A 20,872-nucleotide genomic window follows, 5' to 3' on the forward strand; every position below is an offset into this window, starting at 1 on the left:
TGATCACGGGGTCCATGAGGGGTCTGGGCCTCCTAAAATCCACCACCAGCTCCTTGGTTTTGCTGGTGTTCAGTTGTAGGTGGTTTGAGTTGCACCATTTAACAAAGTCCTTGATTGGTCCCTATACTCCTCCTCCTGCCCACTCCTGATGCAGCCCACGATAGCAGTGTCATCAGTGAACTTTTGCACGTGGCAGGACTCCGAGTTGTATTGGAAGTCTGATGTATATAGGCTGAATAGGACCGGAGAAAGTACGGTCCCTTGTGGCGCTCCTGTGTTGCTGACCACAATGTCAGACGTGCAGTTCCCAAGATGCACATACTGAGGTCTGTCTTTAAAGATAGTCCATGATCCATGCCACTAGGTATGAATCTACTCCCATCTCTGTCAGCTTGTTCCTAAGGAGCAGAGGTTGGATGGTGTTGAAGGCGCTAGAGAAGTCTAGAAACATAATTCTTACAGCACCACTGCTTCTGTCCAAGTGGAAGAGGGATCGGGGGAGCATATAGATGATGGCATCCTCCGCTCCCACCTTCTCCTGATATGCAAACTGCAGAGTGTCGAGGGCGTGTTGAACCTGTGGCCTCAGGTGGTGAAGCAGCAGCCTCTCCATGGTCTTCATCACATGTGATGTATGTGATGAATTTGGCAGGGTTCACTATTGCTCTGTCAGAGTAAAGGATTACACAAAGGTTAGAGAGCTCATGTTTGTCTTTTTTGTCTTCTGTTTTGTCTGATGTTTTGTATTTTAACAATCAACTCTTTTCAAACTTGGTGCCACTCATTAACTTTTGACTGTTCCTTTCAAATTTCTGCTCCTTTGGTCAAATATTCACCTTAGGACACATAATGTTTTCTCATGTCCATAGTAATGAGAAATGGGGAACCAAATGTTAGTGGTCGTTTCAATAGAAAACATGAAGCAATATCGGAAACTCATCCCCATTGTCGTTTCTATCGTTTCAATTTACTGTATGACTTTCTTCGGCCATTTTAACTTTTCTTATGGAGTTGGAATTTGGATTGAATGGGTGTCAAGGACTTAAGGAGTGAGATCCGGCAGCCTTCTTAATGTCTTCTTGTGGTCGTCACGTCACCTCCCGGCTTCAAGCACGTTAGAGGGGTGCACTTGTATTCTGTCATTGGGTCACTTCACTTGCTCTCAGTCCTGTCAGTGAATCTCTGATGTCGTCCAAAAATCCCACTAACATAGAGCAAATGTAGAATGAAACATATACAGGCCATATAAACAGTGTGGACATAAGGGGGGCATCTCGCACCCTACCCACAGACTACAACTAAACAACACAAGTCCCGGGTTCAATCAAGACTCTTTAATTTTCTACAAAACCCTTTAAACAGTTTCTTACTTCACATCAGATTTTAACGTGCTTGTCTACTTTTCCTCTCTTGTCCTCCACCCACATTAGTTCTTACAACATTTGTATGTGTGCTATCGTGACATTTTCTTCTGCTAGTCCTTTACCTATTTATTTCAGGGAAAACTGTACTCATCAGGTTGTAGCGGGGCTACATAGTTTATAGTGTTGTCAAATGTCAGTACTGAATGTGTCTTGTTTCCATTGTCCCGTTTGCTGTTTATGTGTGTATCAGTGAATGCTGTCCCCGTAAAGGGGGACGGATGATGGAAGAAGACTGCAGCCTCAAACCTGGAAAGCACCTGTTCACTATTAATCAATTACAGCCGTCACAGGATTATTTAAGCAGGAAGAGAAAGGAAGGAGAGAGGAGAGAAGGAGGCTTTTCATTTTCACGACCACGAGCCATCTGTACCTGCTGTATTCCACATCGCGCATTTTCATCCAGTTTGTTTTTCAATCCGCCGGACTTACTTCAATACCCTCATCACGAGAGACCCTGGGGTCGGACTTCATCATCCACCACGCGCCGAGGATTCACGGTGAGGCTGCTCCATTTTGTTCCAGGAAAATCAAACGACTCATTTATCGCTAGTTCAGTCAACCGTATTCAGGACAGTTTTTATAACCGGACTCAAGTTCACGATCATTCCGTATATCATTCAGTTTTTGTTATTTATGTTGTTTGTTATATGTTACAAGGGCAAGGGAGGGTTTATTGTGTACATATATATATATATGGTGTTGTTGCTTTGGTGGAGGGATATATATATATTTATTGTGCCTTTTTGTTCCTTGTTATTGCTCATTTAATATAATTAATTACCTAATTTTACATATCATCTGTTTTTTGTGTGCTTGTTTAAACCGTCGATTGTGGGGAAAATTTTCATTTGTTAGAGGTACGGCTTGTTATTTAGATTCGGCTCAGTAATTTATCCAGGTCACAGGTCTTGGAGGTGTAGCTGCCAGCCGGGTAAGCGGTCGGCCGTTACAAGGTTCTTTACCGGGTTGGTCTACTGTCGCACCTTAAGATTAACACACATATAGATATACTCATACACACAGACCCTAACCACAACAGTGCCCTATGAGTGACACACACACAGCGGGTTAATCTGTAGCACTTTCAATCACACAAGTGCCTTATGAATGACACATACACAACTTGTCACTCTCTTAGCACTTCAAGAGACTTACTTATTATCGGCACGAACAACATACAATGTTTTAAATATATCTCAAACCTAAATATTACTTTGGTCTCTAGGAATATATTCAAACATACAAAGGCTCAACATCCTTGACTATAGGCCATTTATCAACCAAGAATGCCTTACTTTACGTACTGTTCCCTGTTATTGGGTGGAGCTCTCACCCTCAGCCTTAATAAACCTCCCAGATCAGAGCATATGGCAAACTTCCGCCTGCCCCAGGTGCTCTTAATAAAAATTACCTTATTACCTGAATCACTCTAAATATGAAGACAAAGTATAGAAAGTTAAAAGCAGCATGGTATAATAGAAAATAAGATTGATAGTAAAGTCTGGATATAGTCTTTAGGAAAAACTTACGAAAAAGATGTCAAGGATGAATGTCGCAGACGGTTTGTAATCTACCACTCGAAGTTGTTCATGAGATGCTTTGCTGACGATTAGATGGAAAAGGCCGCACATTGCTGGCGCCCTCTTCTGACGCAGCTGTTCAGACGAGGCATATTTATTATAAATTTCTACGTGGTGGTTTCGCAACACATGATTGTTAGATACACCTGATTGGCTGGCTCTCAATATGATGGATAAATTTGCTCAGATTCTTTAACCTGTTTTTGTGCGTTCATTTTCTCAAGCAATAAAGTTTTTGATGTTTTAAGAATCTCCTGTCTCAAGCTACAATAAACCAGTTTAGTCTTGGTGCCCTTCCCTTCACAGCTGATAAAATCATTAATACAGCTTGAGGTGTCTCCTGAATTCCTGCTCAGTTCAAACAGAAGGTACTGTGATTGATATTGGTACAATTCAGGAAAACAGAATGCTTTGGTGTTAAACTGCCCATGCAAGTGACCTGTAATTAAGTTCATCTTGTTTTTGTCTTCAGCAAAATATAATGAAAAATTAGATAAAAATTTGCAGATTTTGCACATCACAACAGTATGTATGCAAGGTGATGGAGCACTTGGCCTCACAGGCCATGGAAGTAGATTGATTATTATTTAATTCAATACAAATGGAGCCTTTCAATGTCTGGAGAATATGCTCCTTGAGTTACCAAAATGGCACCCTTCGGTGTCCATAGTGGACCGGTGGGTGCAGAGGTAGGACTCCAGAATGCATGCCACCTGAGTTACATAAATATACGATGATATCAATATACATCCGGCCCCACCGAGAGTGGCAGCCTTTTCAGCAGCTGTTGTGAATTTCCCATTGGGATTAATAAAGTATCTATCTATCTATCTATCTATCTATCTATCTATCTATCTATCTATCTATCTATCTATCTATCTATCTATCTATCTATCTATCTATCTAAATGGTGCCCACCTAATGTCCAGTGCATGCAACCCTTAACATTCATAAACAGCACCCCTCGGGTGATGACGCCCTAGGATGCCACCTACTGTATGTTGTCCTAATGGATTGACTGGCTCTGCTTCCACTTGCACATAATGCACATTCAGGAATTGTGAACAATCTTCAAAAATGAATTATTTTTTTTTATTATTATTTTTTCTTGAAAATGGAGTCTGTTCCTTTAGTAAACGGTTAAAAGAAATGGAGCTCCCTGTGCATATGTTTAACTCTTTCATCACTAGGGATACAAGTCATAAATGGTGAGATAATCGTAAAAATGAAAGTGTTCACAAGGAGCAGCCTGAGTCTCGATAAGAGCTTTGTGTTCAGGCCGATGTTCTAAATGAGAGCCGAGTCAACAACCAAGTGAAAGTAAAAGTGACTGAGCTGCCCAAGCTGAGCCGCGTCGCTACGTTACTATCAAAACAGATTATAAAAGCAGCCTGATGTGATAAGGTGACAAATAGCTAATGCTGTGTTTTAGTCAAAAACGCAAAGCAATGCCCACATTTCTGTTCCAACTTCAAAATCAAGTTCATGGGCCCAAGGTACAATGAAGTTCTTACTTGCATTTCTCCTTGGATTAGTTAAAAAAAAAAACAGCAGCAAAATATATGGAATGAAACATTCATCCATCCATTTTCAGCCATTTATCCAGTTCTGGGCTACAGGGGGAGCAGTCTACTACAAAGATGGCCCTTTTTCCCACCACCTCTTCAAACTCTTCTGAGGGGAGACCAAGGCGTCCCCAAGCCAGCTATGTGTCATCATCTCCAGTATATCCTATGCCCTGAGGTCTCTTCCTGGTTGGACATGCCCGAAACACCTCTGGAACAGAGACACCCTAATTAGATGTTCAGACCACCTGAACTGGATCCTTTCGAAGCGGAGATTTTATTTTGAGTTACTCTCCCAAATGTCTGTGCCCTTCACCTGCAAAGCAGTGGCAAAGGCCAAACTTGCAATTTTTTTCTAGAAATAATTGATTCATTCACGACCAATGTAATGTTCAGGGGGGGTCCGTTTGAGGTGTGCAGCTCAAATGATTGATAATCAACGATTGATGTATATCAAATAGAGGTGTAGCTGCGTTTTCCCAAAGTTTCCAAAATTCAGCAGCTCTAACTCAAAAAATGGGATTCAACAAAAGCCTGATGCGCAGAAATGATTCCACAGACAAAATATCTTCGTTTTTTAAAGTTTAGTTAGGTTTCAAAGTAAAACAGTTCACACAAAAAAGAAAATTAAAATAGCAAAAAAAAGGAAAAATTATAATAAGAAAAATTTAGTTCTAAGCTTAATCTTGTTACATCTAAAATCGTTACTAAACACTTATAATTTCTGAACCATTTCAAAACGGTCAGAAAACTGTATGCGTATCCCATTTCTAAACTTAAAATGGGTTTATCAAGTCCCTCTTTACTGGGACCTGTTCTAAACAACACCTAGAGCTTATTAACTCTATGCTTGGCTCTTACAAGAGGCGTAGGGGGGCACTGTAACATAAAACGTGTCATTACATGTGCCAGATGATAGCTGCTACCTGCTCAGATGATGGTTCCTTAGGCCTTTTCCGGACCCCCAGAACACAGAGGAGAGGTGTAATAATGCCGTACATGAACTTGCACTCTCTGTTGCGGAGCACAGCCAGATACTCTTGAATGCAGAGGGTGGAGTCTCGATGCATCTACCAGCCAATGAACTTCAACAGCATTGTGATTGGATATGCATGAGTTTGATTAGCATGCTCCATATATGGATGTTTCAGGACGGCATTTGAGGTGCGATCACATATGCATATTTACAAGGTATATGTGTTTTATAAAGGGTAACCTGCGTAGAAATGTGCGTACGCCAGTTTTTATAAATAAATATATATATGTATTTATTTTTTTGACATATGCTTTTTCCTGTTTTTTTGCAGTACACATATTTTCAGCCTCAAATTCACGCAAACTTTTATAACTGAAGCCCCTGGAGAAGGCAGAGAATGAAACGTAGATTTACAATATACAGTATATACAGTGTGGACACTAGGGGGCATCTCACACCCTAATCCCAGACCACAACTAAACTACACAAGTCACACTTTCAAACAACACTTTTTATTTTCTACAAATACCTTCTTCATGCAATGCCATTTTTGAATATTCTGTCTCTTTTTGCCTTCTCTTCCTCCACCTCCACTCCAGGTGTGTGTTGTCCCATTTGGCTCTCGACTCCGACTCTCCTGGCTGAGGTGGGTTGGGGGGGAGGGTTATAAACTTAGACATGGACGTACCCCTGGCACATTAAAGGTACAGCTGAGTAGCTCTTCCAGGTCAGACTTAGCTGGGAGTCTCCAGCAGGACCCTCCAGTAGCTCTGTGACCCCCTACGTCAAGACTGCGTCTCCCATACAATTCTGTGGATGTCCAAATGGTGGAACGTCCACCAAAGGTGTTGCAGTCCTCCTGTGTCTGTTCATTATTGTGGCCTCCTGACAAGAAAGGGAACATCAGTCCATCAAGTCAGGATGCCCAACTATTATGATGGCCTCCATGTAAGGAGACACCATGAATCCTGGGTGGGATGCCAGTCCATCCAAGTTTTCCATTACAACAGCACATATGCAAGAGCACATACAGTAACAGTTTTTATTACTAGGACTGGCTGTTCAGTAAACTTACAGTCTGTGGGCAGAAACTGTGCCAGTGATCCAGAAGGAGGAATGAGAACATCGGCTGGGTAGCATTGTTCAGAGAACTTTCATTGTCCTGCTGGCCTTTTTTAGGGTTGAACTCTCTGAAGAAAACTCCAAAAGTCAGTTTGACGACAACGTAATGAGGCCTACTGGACTGCCATTGCTGGCTCCACTGCCACCTACTGCAGTCTTCATGCTCGCAATCAGCAGGCAGTGTGCCCGTTTGGCTCCTTATGTCTGATTTATGATACTGAGTTTGTGATTAGTGATAAGGCCAACTACGGAAATGCATTCAGTGCCCTCTCGTTAAAAGATTAAGGCAGAGGAAAAACTTCCATTCCTGGACATCGCTCTGAGGCAGCTGCCCTGCAGGTAAGTGGCTCTTGGCATCTTGAAATGTTAGCTCAGCTTTAAGCAGGCAGTGATGGGCTACGATATAAAAACGTGGCATATAACAGAGATATGAGCGTTGCATGGTGCCCTGGGAACGTTAACTCTGAGGTCTATGGTGATTACTTAGACACACACGGAGCACAGCCAGTCTATTCATGAAACAAGCAAACGGAAAGAAGTGGCGTTCATGGTGCCCACCCTTGTGGAATACAATTACACATAAAAGGAGCAAATTCATGAGACTCATGAGAGCAGACATTGAGAGAGAGAGAGTGAAGATGACGATGGGACAACCAGCAATGACAAAAGGGACAACATTTTCAAATACACTAATGTCGGCTTTCTGACCTCAACCCGTTACACAAATATGTCAGCTAGTTTTACATAAAGCAATGTTTAAAAAAAACAAACAACGAATAAAGTGAAAACACTTTGGGTTCTGCATGGGCAAACATTTAGATAGATAGATAGATAGATAGATAGATTTTAATTTTAGTGTAGTCGGCAGGATAGATAGATAGATTTTAATTTTAGTGTAGTCGGCAGGATAGATAGATAGATAGATAGATAGATAGATAGATAGATAGATAGATAGATAGATAGATAGATAGATTTTTAATTTTAGTGTAGTCGGCAGGATAGATAGATAGATTTTAATTTTAGTGTAGTCGGCAGGATAGATAGATTTTAATTTTAGTGTAGTCGGCAGGATAGATAGATAGAACTTTATTTGTCCCCTTTATTTTTACGTTTGGTGAGTCAAATCAAAATGCAGTGGATTCAGAAAGGATTGAGACCCCTTCACTTTCTGCACACTCTGTTGTGTTGTAGATTTAATTTTAAATGAAATCTGCTGGAGAGTGGATTTCTCTCCTGGGGTGGAAAATGTTGATAGCAGACACAGACTCCATATTCCTTCTCATTTGTTCTGAATGCAATGATCTTTAATTTTATTACATTGAAATGACACTCTTGTTTGCTTTATGTGGTGTCTTGCAAAGATATGCTCTGTAAAAGGTGCTATATAACACTTAATTGAAGATTGACATTCACCACCCTGGACGATAAGTCTAATAGTAGACACAGATTTCATATTCCCTATAATGTATAATGTATTGAATAATCTTTTATTTCATTAAGCTGAACAGACACTTTGTGAAGTGCCTTGTGATGGTTTGCTCTGTGAAGGGCGCTATATGACACGCAACTGATGACTGGATTTACCTTTCAGAGTGCTAAATTATAATAGTGGGCACCACTTCCAAAATTACCTGTAATTTGTCCTGAATTCAAATATTTAAAAATAACATGACACTTTCATTTGCTTGTTTGCTTGGCACTGATATGCTGTGTGAAAGGCACTATATAACTTGACGTTTACTATCCTTGATGATAAATCCAGCATTGTGCATTAATTCTATATTCCCTATAATCTTTCATTTGAATGCTTTGAACTGATACTCTTGTTTGCATTGCCTTGTAATGGTAAAGTCTGTGAAGGGAGCTATATAACATACAACTTGATTTAAGAAACCCTACAGAATTCACCAAATCCCTAGTAAACTTTGCTTTTTATTTTACTCCAGACGGCACGCTCCTACTCCTGCATAATTTCCCAAAATATGGAAGCAAGAAAAAGGAAAGCAACGCTTGACACATACAAGCAACAGAAACGGAGGTCAAATCACAAAGGACATGACACTCCTGGCAATAAGGTGTAGTAAATAAGTCGGACTTTAAGCAACTAAATCGTCAGTTCGATAGCAATGTTGATTCAGAAAATTGCCACCAGGTGGCGACCTGTTTCTATTCTTCAGTGCTTTTAGAAGGACGTTCAGCTCGCGCTCTCCTGCTAGTAGAAATGAATAATGAAAAAGCGAAATCCGCAGTGTGCTGCTTGACAATGGAGTTTGGTTTGATCCCTTTTGAGGATCTAGTGAGGAAAAATTGTTTAGACTGAAATGGAAAGCTATAGAATTATTTCCTCGTGACTATGGCTGCTGTGCTGCCGCTTCTGTCTTTCCTCTCCTGCTGTCCCTCATTCCCTCTCTCTTAAATTCTACATGTAGTCAGACACGCTGCTGTTTTAACTTTGGTTCTCAACTTTACTTCTTTATTAAACAATGCCCCAAACACCTTTTTTGTTACTCTTTCAGCTTCCAACTACGGCAACTCCAAAATACCAAAAAACACAAACATACAATCTTAATACACCACACATGCTAACATACAGTAAATATTAATTCCAGGATGTTTCTCCAAATATTGTAGAAAAAACGGTTCTGACTCCAGTCGCTTCAGCTAATTAGGAACGTTCAAGACTTCTTTCTTTCTTTCTTTCTTTCTTTCTTTCTTTCTTTCTTTCTTTCTTTCTTTCTTTGTGTTTCATTCATTCCGCGGCTCCTTTCATTTACTGCAGAGCTTTTCCGATCTCTTCGTGCTCGTGCACCTTTCCGCGCAGTTTTCCTCTTTGATTTCACGCATGCTCACTCCCAAACCCCGTCCTGCGCGTCGCCAACGTGCACGCGCAGCATCTGCTACCGCACAGCCGATAAAAACACGAGGCTCTAAGAAAAGAAACCAAAGATACTTGTTAAAAATTTAATAAGAATTAAAAAATAACAGCATAACATTTATTTATTTTTATTACATTTTATTTTTATTCACAAAAATAGAAAATTACAAGAGAATACTCAAAAGAGCAAAAATTGACAAAAGGAGTTGTCTAAAATGCAATCCAAAGCAAACCAGCCCCAACACGCAACCCAGAAATTGTAATCCTTAAACAGAAGCGAGAAGTCAGCAAGACCAGAAGATCTGTCCATCCCTTTTCTATCGCTTATCTGGTCCTGTTCATTGGGGGCAACAGTCCAAGCAAAGATATCTAGACGTCCCTTTTCCCTGCCACCTCCTCCAAAGGAATATAAAGGCATTCCCATGGGGCCAGCTGGCAGATCTAATCTCTCCAGTGTGTCCAGGGCCTTCCTGAGGTCTCCTCCTGGGTGGATGTGACAAAAAGCACCTGTGCAGGGTGGCATCCAGGAGTATCTGTCTCTGTTTGATATGGAGGGGCAGTGGCTCTACTTTAAGCTCAGCTCAAATGCTGAGCCCAGACTGTGGCATAGCTCGAATTTGCGCCACTCGGGGCGGGGCTTCAACTTGCCGCCCTCCAACGTATCTGAATATGTTAACTTATTTAAATAGAAAATTAAAATGACGTATAGAGAAAAATTAAGATACATTTTGCATAGATTTATTTATATACAGAGAAACAGCAATTTTTTTCACATATAATTATTTATAAGCATCAACTAGACAAGAATATAGTATAGACGCACTGATAAGCTGTGTTCTGATTATTAGTTTAATATAATTACGCTGTGAAAACCAGAACCGGTGTGGTGTACAAGTGATAGGTGGGGATGAGCAAGAACGCATTTAGATTGTTAACAAAACGAAATTATACATTGTGAATTAGTTGTTTATTTTCCTTGAAATTATTATCGGTGTAATGTTTCTGTTTATTTTTGTTATTGCCTCATAAATATCAACTGCCGTGTCTGATGCCGTCACAGAAGGACCGTCTGAAAATGATTTTTGAAGCATTTGTGGATGAAAATTAGAGAATTTGCCTTTTTTTCATTCATGAGTGATATTTTTCCGAACCCTGCTGCTTACACGTGAAGTTTTCTGAGCCTTTTCGCCAATAATTCCGCCCCCAAAAATGTGCCGCCCGGGGCGGACCACCCCCTCTGCCCATCCCTAGCTACGCCACTGAGCTCAGACACCCTGTGAAGGAAGCTCATTTCCACCGCTCATGGCTATAGGTGAGAGTAACAATGAAGATTGGTCGGTAAATCGAGAGGTTTTCCTTTTGGCTCAGGTTTCTCTTCACCATGACTAACCTGTACAATGTCCATATAACTGCTGATGCCACTCTAACATGCTTGTTGATCTCTGGCTGTCTCTTTCGGTGTCTTGTGAACAAGACCCTGAGAAACTTAAAATCCTCCACCTTCAGTTTGCATTTCTTTACAACATGGAGAGTGTGATCCAACCTTTTCTGGCTGAGAACAATGACCTCAGACTTGGAGGTTCTGATCCTCACTCTGACTCCTTCATACTCGGCTGCAGACAGCCCCAGTGTGCACCTGAGTTCAGCAACCGAAAAAGCCAACCTGACTACATCATGTGCAAAAAGCAGAGAGCTCAATCCTGAGGTCATCAAACTGGATGCACTCCACCCCTTGGTTGTGTCTAGAAATTCTGTCCAGAAAAATTATGAACAGGATTAGTAACAAAGGGAAGTCTTAGTGGAGTCTTAACTTACTGCCAATAATGTGAACCAAGCTACCACTCCAGCTGTATAGGGACTGAACAGCCCAGAAGCATTCAAAGAAAATAACAACACTCATAAAAACTCCAATACAAAGTGAATGATCTCCTACTGCTGAGCCTTCTCTACTCAGGTTTAAATAGTCAGAAGGAGGGCTCAGGATTGGTGATGTCACAGTGACATCTTGGTGAAAAAGGTGCAACGACGTCTTTACCACCTCAAACACCTCGGGCATGTCAGGTTGCCCTCCCAGTTACCAAAGACCTTCTACACATCCACCTTCGTAGGCATCCTGATAGGATGGTGGTTTGGAAACTGCATGCAGTTAGCTGAGGACATCACTGGGTGTGCTCTCTTAAACTTCTAAAACATCTACACCAAGAGATGTCAGACCAGGGCAGAGAAAATGATTAGAAATGCCATCCATCCCAACAACGACTTCTTCTCTGTGCTGGGGTCAGGGAGATGCTATGGCTGCCTGAAAACCTTCAGAGAGACTGAGGAGGAGCTTCTGTCCACAGTCCATCCGTATCATAAATGAGGACAGTGAATAGAGCTCTGTGATGCCCTAATTCTTCTATATTAAGTTGTTTGCTTAGTATATATTTTTATATTATTATAATGCTGTCGTTGTATACATTGATACCCGTTTATATTTATAGAATACTCGTATTTACTATTGATTGTCTTTTTATATTCTTCTTCTAATCCACAGGTTTGGAGTTCAGCAACTAAGCATTTCATCCCGTATTGTACAGTGTATAACTGCATGTGACAAATAAAATGTGATTTTTTTTATTTTATATTATATAACATTTGTAAGTTTCGCAATATGTTAAATGAGAACACTTCCTGACCTAAACAATGTTGGACTCTACAATTTTGAACAGATTTACAAGGAGCTGCCTGAGAGCAGAGCAGAAGAGAACCTTGACAGAGGTAAGACAGAATCTGCAGTTTCGAAAACTTTGGTAACATCAGCTCAGTTCTTGACTGATGTTCTGAATGTTGTCACTGATTGAGGGATCACAAGTCTAACAACGAAATGTTGGGGAGCCAACCAGGTCTTAACTAACTAACTAAGATGCCCAGAAAAAATAAACAGGTGCACAGTGGCACAAACGGAAATGAAAGCACAAATAGGCTGTATTGTCTTTCTAACAAAGGGTGCCAAGATCTACAGAGAGGTCACGGGGTCAAGTCGGAGCTCCGTTGGGTGGGTCTGCTCTTCCCAAAGTGAGACAACTCCCTCTGAGTTGAGTAAAGACTCGGCTTTACAGTCTCCAGACCGGAAGAGGCGGAGTCAGTTGCCCTCACTGGGAGGTTTCTCAGAGCTGGGAGTGGAAAAAGAGACAATACTGTCAGCAACAGCGCCCCCTCATGTCCTGGAGTGGATGATGGACACAAAAGGTTACCCACTGATTCACATGCATGATAGTGTTTAACATTTAACCGTTCAGTAATCACTTATATTACACACTTTAATTATTTTAATTTACATTTTAAATTCTGATGTACTCAAAACTTTACATGTATAAATTGAAATATGTTACATCATGACCATTTAATTTAAGGCTAGCATTTAGGTAATAGAACGTTCATTATTTTCTAGGGATGGCTATCTGTGTCCCAGTGCAAATCGAAGCCCATATGGAGACCTAGGTGGGTGTCGGGGGGGGGGGGGGGGGGGTATGCTGAGCCCTTGAGTAACCAAAACGGCACCCCTTGGTGTCAATAGTGTGGATAACAGGAGGAGGAGGGAGGTGTGAAGTGCATGCCGCTTGAGTTACTTAAACAGGGGCCCTCAATGTCCATAACTCATACTCAGTATTATTAGACTTTGGGGACAGGGGTGGACAAGGTTGCCAGATGTGCAGTTTTCACGTCAAATCGGGATATTTGTGAAAGCCTTGCACCTGGGAAAAAATTGATTTGGTGGTGTGCAATTTTTTGTGCTGTTTCCAAAGAATACATATGGCTGCCCAAATGGCAAAACTCCAAAGGGTATCCCCGTTTCCCCCCATATATTAACAGCAGTAAAACTCCAAGGGGGACCCAACCTGGACGTTGAATAATAATAATTAATAATAATAATTCTTTGCATTTATATTGCGCTTTTCTCACTACTCAAAGCGCTCAGCAATTGCAGGTTAAGGGCCTTCCTCGCTCAAGGGCCCAACAGAGCAAAGTCCCTTTTGGCATTTACGGGATTCGAACCGGCAGCCTTCCGATTGCTAGTGCAGATCCCTAACCTCAGAGACACCACTCCCTGCCCGGTCGTCAACAAAGTTATTCATTGGGTTAGTCCATTGTGCCCTAAGACAGGTTTTCAACTGTCTTTGAGCTGCGTATACATCCAGGATCTGTTAATCCTGGGGTGGGTGGTCTTCCTTAGTGTCCGGGATGCGCTCCCTTTGTGTTACCACAATGGCTTCTCTTCATGCCCATAAGCAGGACAGGGGAGGACAGAAAGGCTCTGCCTGAGTGACATAAATGTCACCCCCTCAGTGTCTGGATCACACACCCCTCAACTGTCATAAATGGTTCCCCTCAGGTGACAGCAGCCTAGGTGGCCGCCTATGTCATCATGTTTGACCAGCTCTGTTATGTTCAATTCCCATAGGGGGCTTAAAGCAAGTTGGAAAAGTATAACAGGCACACCACATACTGTATGTCACACAGTTTGAGCTCCTCTCCTGGGGCTTTAAATGTTCTCCTTTGCTTTTTTCTCCTCAGCCATTACTTTTCATAAGGAGGACACTATGATCTGTGAAGACCAGCTTAGTTGTTCTGTTTGCATAGATGTCTTCACCGATCCAGTCACCACCCCATGTGGTCACAGTTTTTGCAGAGAATGCATTACACACTTTTGGGACCACAAAGAGGTCTTTCTCTGTCCATTGTGCAAGAGTGAATTTCCAGAAAGACCTACACTCAATCGGAACATCGTTTTGGCAGAAATATCAGAGAAAATGCAGAGTGTGATCGGGCAACACACATCAGTCACATGTGACATCTGCACTGTTGGAAAGCAGAAGGCTATCAAGTCCTGTCTGGAGTGCCTAACATCTTATTGCAGTCGACATTTGAAGGAACATTTCAAGGATGTCAACCACTGGATGCACTCCTTGGATGACCCTGACACGTTCATGGTAAGTGCCAGCATGCAGAATGTCGTTCTGGTTAGTCATTTCTCATTTAAAAGTGATGGGTGTACTGTTGGGATGGAGAGGGAGAAGCTGTGAAACAAAAATCAGCTAATAATTAATTACATTTAAATAGAACTTTACATAGACAGAAGGGAACCACTTTAGCCTCCACCAATGTGTAACACCCACCTGGATGATGCAACAGCTGACATTATTGTATCATTATGCTTACCACACGTTATCTATTACTTGGCAAAGGGGTGAGATAGTTAGTCAATTAGAGACAGGTGATGAAGAGAGAGCCAGAAAGGATAAAGTCGTGATGGTACATTCAGCCAAGACATCGGGATAAACCCTACTCTTCAATTGGATGATGAGCCCCATCTTAGTGAGGACATCTGGCTTTGTCTGGAAAGCATTAGGGAAAGAGACCTTATTTTAGGAGTGTGTTATAGGCCACCCAATGCAGACAGTAACTTCAATGCATGTCTGTTTAATAATATTAAAAAGGCAAGTTTATTATAGCAATTGGGGACTTTAACCACCTGAACATTAGCTGAGTTAACCTTTCAAATAGCGGAGCACAGGAGCAGGAATGTTTAGAAGTAATCAGTGGCTATTTCTTAACACAGTATGTTAAAACACCAAGGCGGTGGTGACGACTGTCTGGATTTAATATTTTGTATAATCAGGATAGAGTTGCAGGTGTAGAGATGATTGAACCACTAGGGTCAAGTGACCATCATATAATACAATTCTCAGTGTTTTAGAAAAGCAAGGATGCAAAGTCTAAAGCTGTTAAGTTTAACTTTGGTAGGGAAAATTTTGAACAAATGCGGCAAAGTCACAGCAAAGGAGGATGAAATGGGATAAGCTTTTAAGTGTGGATACTGTCGAGGAGCAGTGGATCAGGTTAAAAAATGTTTTACATATAATGCAGGATGGGTACACCCCAAAATTTGGAATAAGGAGGAAATAAAAAAACTCTTCAGTGTTAAAAAAGAAGCTGCAAAAGAAAAAACAGTCAAATAAGGTGCATAAGACTAATAACTCCAGTGTGAATCGTAGGGTGTGTGACAGCATGAGGGCAACCATTAAGAATAATATTAGGGATGAATGTGAGGTTATGGAAAATTGGGTAGGTATCTTTAAACAAAATTTCTAATTTACTGTATATGTAGGTAAAAAGCCTTCTAATCTCAAGAGATTTCCATGGGTTAATACTGAGTAGTTTTTGAAAAGATTGGCAATGGTGATTAACTTGTGTAGGAATAACAGATATGAGCTTCTCTACCTTGAAATGTGTTCTGCGTTGGTTCCATATTTTATATAACTGATGAACAACTGGGTTGCTGGTAAATTGACAATACTTAGTGTTGATCAGGGCACAGACTAGCACCCACAATGAACATTTAGAACAAGGTCTGATTTCTATGGCAAACCAGGTTGATATATATTCGTACATTTCTGCCAATTTCCAATACTTTATTATGCGTATATTTGCCACACAGTGCAAAAATTGAAAGTTGGGTAGTGCCATGCCGCCTTCTGCTTTAGACGTTTGTAGAGTCACTTTTTGGATAGGTGGCTGTTTAATTTTCCAGATGAATAATGTTATGATTGAGTCTGATTTCTTAAAGTATGATTTAATGATGTATATAGGGCCACTGTGGAATGGATATAACAATAACAACATTTATTTATATCACACATTTTCATACAAAAAGTAGCTCAAAGTGCTTTACATAATGAAGAAAAGAAAAATAAAAGACAAAATAAGAAATTAAAATAAGACAACATTAGATAACATAGAAAAGGCATAAGGTCCGATAGCCAGAGTGAACAGAAAAAACAAAAAAAAACTCCAGAAAGCTGGAGAAAAAAAATAAAATCTGTAGGGGTTCCAAACCACGAGACCGCCTGCATCTTATATATATATATATATATATAAAATCAATAAAATATATAAATTCATTACATTTATATAGCGCTTTTCTCAGTACTCAAAGCATCTATATAGCATCTTATGCAGGATGTTCATTTTGACAGTACTAATTCTCCCTGCTAACATGGAGGATAGACCACCAGTTAACATCATGTTTTATTTTTTCAAAATTGTATTGACAAAATATCTTTATTTTTACTAGTGATGGCAATCCCCCAGATATTTAAGCTGTTTTGATATTATAAATGAAAAAATATCCAGTTTGGTATGATGTGCTAGAGAATTCACTGAGAAAAGCACTTTTATTTAAATTTATTTTGAGTCCAGAGATCTTATGAGATTCCCCTAACACGTCTAAAGAGCACCATACTGTCTGCATATGTTGATATTTTCTGTTTGAGTCCGTCTCTGATAACCCCTTTATGTCTGGTTTAGTCTGGAGATGAATAGCCAGTGGCTCAATGGCTATAGCAAAAAGCTTTGGCGATACTGGGCACCCTTGTCGAGTGTCTCATTCTAATCTAATGTAATCCAAATTCATGTTCTTAATGCAGGCTTATGAGCTAGTATAAAGTAGTTGAATCCATATGGATATGTAGGGGTCAAACCCAAATTTATGATTGGTTTGTCAGAATCTTTAGCGCTGCTTGAAGTGGCACTTAACTGGGGGGCATGCCACTATAACAGGTCTCCCCAATCTCTCAGAGGCCCACAGTGGTTGTCGTTTATTTCCTCCAGCCAGTCTCCATATTAAAAGTCAATTCCCTTTCTTAATGAAATGTGTTCTTTTATTCTACACCCTCATCCTGCCTTGACATGCATTTCAGATTTGTAGATTATTGTGTTTCACATGACGTCATTATGGTGCTTCATTTAGCAAAGCAGGTTATAGCGGTCTGGTGCCTCTCAGATTCACACCGTCGAGGGGACAGTGATTTATTTATTTTTTTCAGTGGGGATTCCAGGAACGCACCCAGCCTTGGCCCGAACACACTCACTCACAGACAGAGACACAAAATCCAATAAATCAAATAAATGAATTAATAATAATAATATATTAAATGGAAAATAAATATAAAGTACACATAATCAGAATCCCCTCCCCTTCCCCAATGGCGACAACAAATACAACAATAAACACCTACGACAATGGCCATGAGTCAGTCCCATGTAACGGATGCAACTGAAGCTGGGAGGGCGCAGATCCTGTAAACTGTAGAGGTAAATATAAAGTTTGTTCTACCGTTTCCGAAATGTTTCATGTTGAGATGCGTTGGAGCACTCCTTCCAATGAAGACGATGCAGACGAGCATGAGACAAAACTCAAATCCAATAAAACAGTAATGCAGGACAACCATGTAATATCCATACTGGCAAACGGCGACAGTGCTGACAAACAAACAACGGTGCTCCTCTGTTTAGCTGGCTCTCTTTTAAAGTTTCCGCCAGGCCTTCTTGTCCCCAGCAGCCCCTGCACCTGTTGCAGACGTCCAATCAGGGCAATACCCACGGGGCAACTGGGAATTGGAGTCCATTAAGTTGTAGCCCTGCTACAAGGTTAGCATGTCTCGGCCTTTCACTTTTCTCGTTTCCTTTCCAAGTGCTACAATGAAAAAGTCATTTCAGGATGACCACACACTGGTGGAAATGCTGAGCTGTTGATTTCTTTGTAAATTGGCAACAAGTTAAGAAAACAGGAATCCATTAAAAATCTGAATGAATCAGTTTTGAGGGTGAAGGAAGCAATGAAAGGTTGTGAATCATAATGTCTGAAATAAAATTGAGCCCCCCAAAATTTTTTTATGTTAGTAGCAATGATTGACTTAAAATCAAGAACATTTTAGGAATGAAAATCAAGAGGCACAGCGGCCCTCCAGGAACCAGACTGAGGATACTTGCCGTTAATAACATCCTCAGAAGAACAAAATCGAAAATATCAAAATGTCTTGAGGAGGCAGGATGAAAATATAGAGAAACACAGAAGTAAAGATCTCACTTCATTAATAGCAGGAACTGCCCCCTAAAGTAGACATTGGCTGGAGCAAAAATTTGCCACCACTGTGGTCCTCCAAGACTGAGATTGGAGACCCCTGATCTAGAATAATGTATTTCACCTTTCTGACCCGTGTTTCTCAACCTTTTTGGTGTTGTGACTCACATTTTCTCATTGTGGCGGATGGTCGGGGCCCTTGCCTGGCCAGGATGCCCCTCTGATGGTAGGACTGGGGGAGACAGCATATGTGAGGCACTACCTCCTCTAGGACGCTAGAGGGCAGCCCTCCTGTACGGCTCAGGGCACGCTGGCAGTTGGAGTTTAGTGCAGCCCTGTTGGGTTCCATGGGGGCCACAAGGGGGAGCTGCAGAGCCTTTTCTTGAACTCCTATCACACCTGGGAGTGATTCCAGGTCACTCTAATGAACCACCTGGTGCCCTCCCAGGAGCAACATGAAAGGGGCCGCCTCCCTCCATTTAGAGAGCCAGAGATGGGAGGAGGAAGACAAAACTTGCCGGGAGAGGAGTGGAGGCAGAGAAAAGAGAAAGAAGAAGGAAAAGAAAGAAAGGACGGTGTAGTTTGTGTTTGTGTACTGTGTTCTGTAGTCGGCAGCGTAGGAAAAGCGCTGCCCCACTGTAAATAAAGGTGTCTGCTGGACAGAACTTGTGTCTCGCGTCTGCCTGTGTTGGGTAGGGTAACTGGTACACCCCCTTGGTGGTCCATATCATGTAATTGTCTTTGTGACACACCTGGTGTATGGAGTGAGATTGTCAGAATACTTCCTCCTTGGTGAACTGAGCACAATCATGAAAGTGGGGTGGGGGGGATAAGCATGATTGCCAGATTGGTGACCTGCCGTGACACTCTTTGCTGCTTGCTACCATTACAGACAGTAGCAACAACAGAAAATAGCATCTCTCAACCACTGGGCTGCAACCAACTTTTGGGTCATGGGCTGCCTCCGGTAGGTTGCGATACGTTGTTTTAAGCTTTCTCCTATCTGCATGACTTCCATGACGCTTTATGATCAACATGTTGCCAACGTATGGCTTTGTAGTGCCTTGACATTTCATAAACGTCCTCGTTTTTTGTTTTTTTTTGCAGACACAACTGGCTGATTCACAGGTCGAAATTCAGAAGAACATAAACAAGAGGAAGATAAAGATACATGACCTGAAGCAGCAAATGAAGTCCATCAGAGTAAGACGCTACGTGTGCTCATCAAATAATGGTTCCATTTTAAGGTCTAGTTTAAAAAATTGTAAAACTCTGAGATGAGTGTGAACAACTAGTTAAGGCCAGACATAGAATGTAAAGTTTATTGGCTATATTAGGTGAGTAGCTTCACGGTTTTCATGATGGTACCAAAGGTTCCATTATTAAATATGACACATAACACAAGAAATTCTAAGTAATTTAACTTACAGATTTTTACTTGAAACTCAAAGAAAAACATTCACACAAAATGGACATAAAATGACATACAACACAAACAAAAAAGAGCTTCTTGTCTAAAAGTGTTTTCACACCAAGTTCATTTGGTGCATATTTGTTTCAAGCTCTGATAATAATAATAATAATAATTCTTTGCATGTATATAGTGCTTTTCTCACTACTCAAAGTGCTCAGCAATTGCAGATTAAGGGCCTCGCTCAAGGGCCCAACAGAGCAGAGTCCCTATTGGTATTTATGGGATTCGAACCAGCAACCTTCCAATTGCCAGTGCAGATCCCTAGCATCATCCCTAGCCCCTTTCCTTGGGAGTCCAGTTCGTTTAGGTAGATGTGAACACACCAATCGCACTCTGGTACAGACCAAAACAACCATAAGAGACCCCTTGGACCCTTTATATAGTGTGGTACCGAGCAAACCCTGGAGCGATTTGCATGAAGTTTGAATGTGATCTGACACGAGACCCAGTGGCGTCACCAGGGTTGGTGTCACCATAATTTGGTAAGCGAGGCCGGATTAAGACCCCCATGAATGATTTGATGAATAGAGCTCTGCAGCAGAAAGTTGACGTTCATGTGCTCTCGGACTGTTCGAGGCTCCAAGATATGACATTTCAACTTCCCACATCGTTGTGTTCACGTGGGTTTCTAGTCAGACTAATGCGAAAAATGTGAGGTCGCTGTTGATTTGGAAATTGATCTGCAAAACAACAAAAGTAAAATAACAATTCAATATAAATGGCATTTTTTGTGGAAATAAAGAGCAAAATAAACTTACTGAATTTGTATCACTTCACTCCAAATGCATTTCTCTCTATTATATAAAAAAAAAATCTTGGGTGGAGATGTGACCTTCTCGGAAAGACACTTTGACGTCCCGTGAGAACAACCAATTTAAAATAAGATCACAGACATCTAACCTCTCAGTTGTTGGAATGCTTTTGGCAGACACAGTTCATGCGCTCTCGGCT

The 20,872-nt window shown here is 41.1% G+C and overlaps 1 protein-coding gene across 2 annotated transcripts in view; it reads left to right on the forward strand.

Annotated features, from left to right (window-relative positions):
• Positions 1-8,638: 8,638 nt before the first annotated feature.
• LOC114666528 (E3 ubiquitin-protein ligase TRIM39-like) overlaps positions 8,639-20,872 on the forward strand; it is a 31,722-nt gene continuing 19,488 nt past the window's right edge. For both annotated transcript variants that reach the window (XM_028821426.2, XM_051920034.1), the window contains exons 1-4: positions 8,639-8,742; positions 12,254-12,302; positions 14,100-14,515; positions 19,555-19,650. In XM_028821426.2, the coding sequence (XP_028677259.2) occupies positions 8,650-8,742; positions 12,254-12,302; positions 14,100-14,515; positions 19,555-19,650 (654 nt within the window). In that variant the 5' untranslated portion in view covers positions 8,639-8,649. The remainder of the gene's footprint in view (positions 8,743-12,253; positions 12,303-14,099; positions 14,516-19,554; positions 19,651-20,872) is intronic.

The sequence above is a fragment of the Erpetoichthys calabaricus genome, chromosome 16 (assembly GCF_900747795.2).
Source record: "Erpetoichthys calabaricus chromosome 16, fErpCal1.3, whole genome shotgun sequence".
In the NCBI taxonomy this organism is placed as follows: Eukaryota; Metazoa; Chordata; class Cladistia; order Polypteriformes; family Polypteridae; genus Erpetoichthys; species Erpetoichthys calabaricus.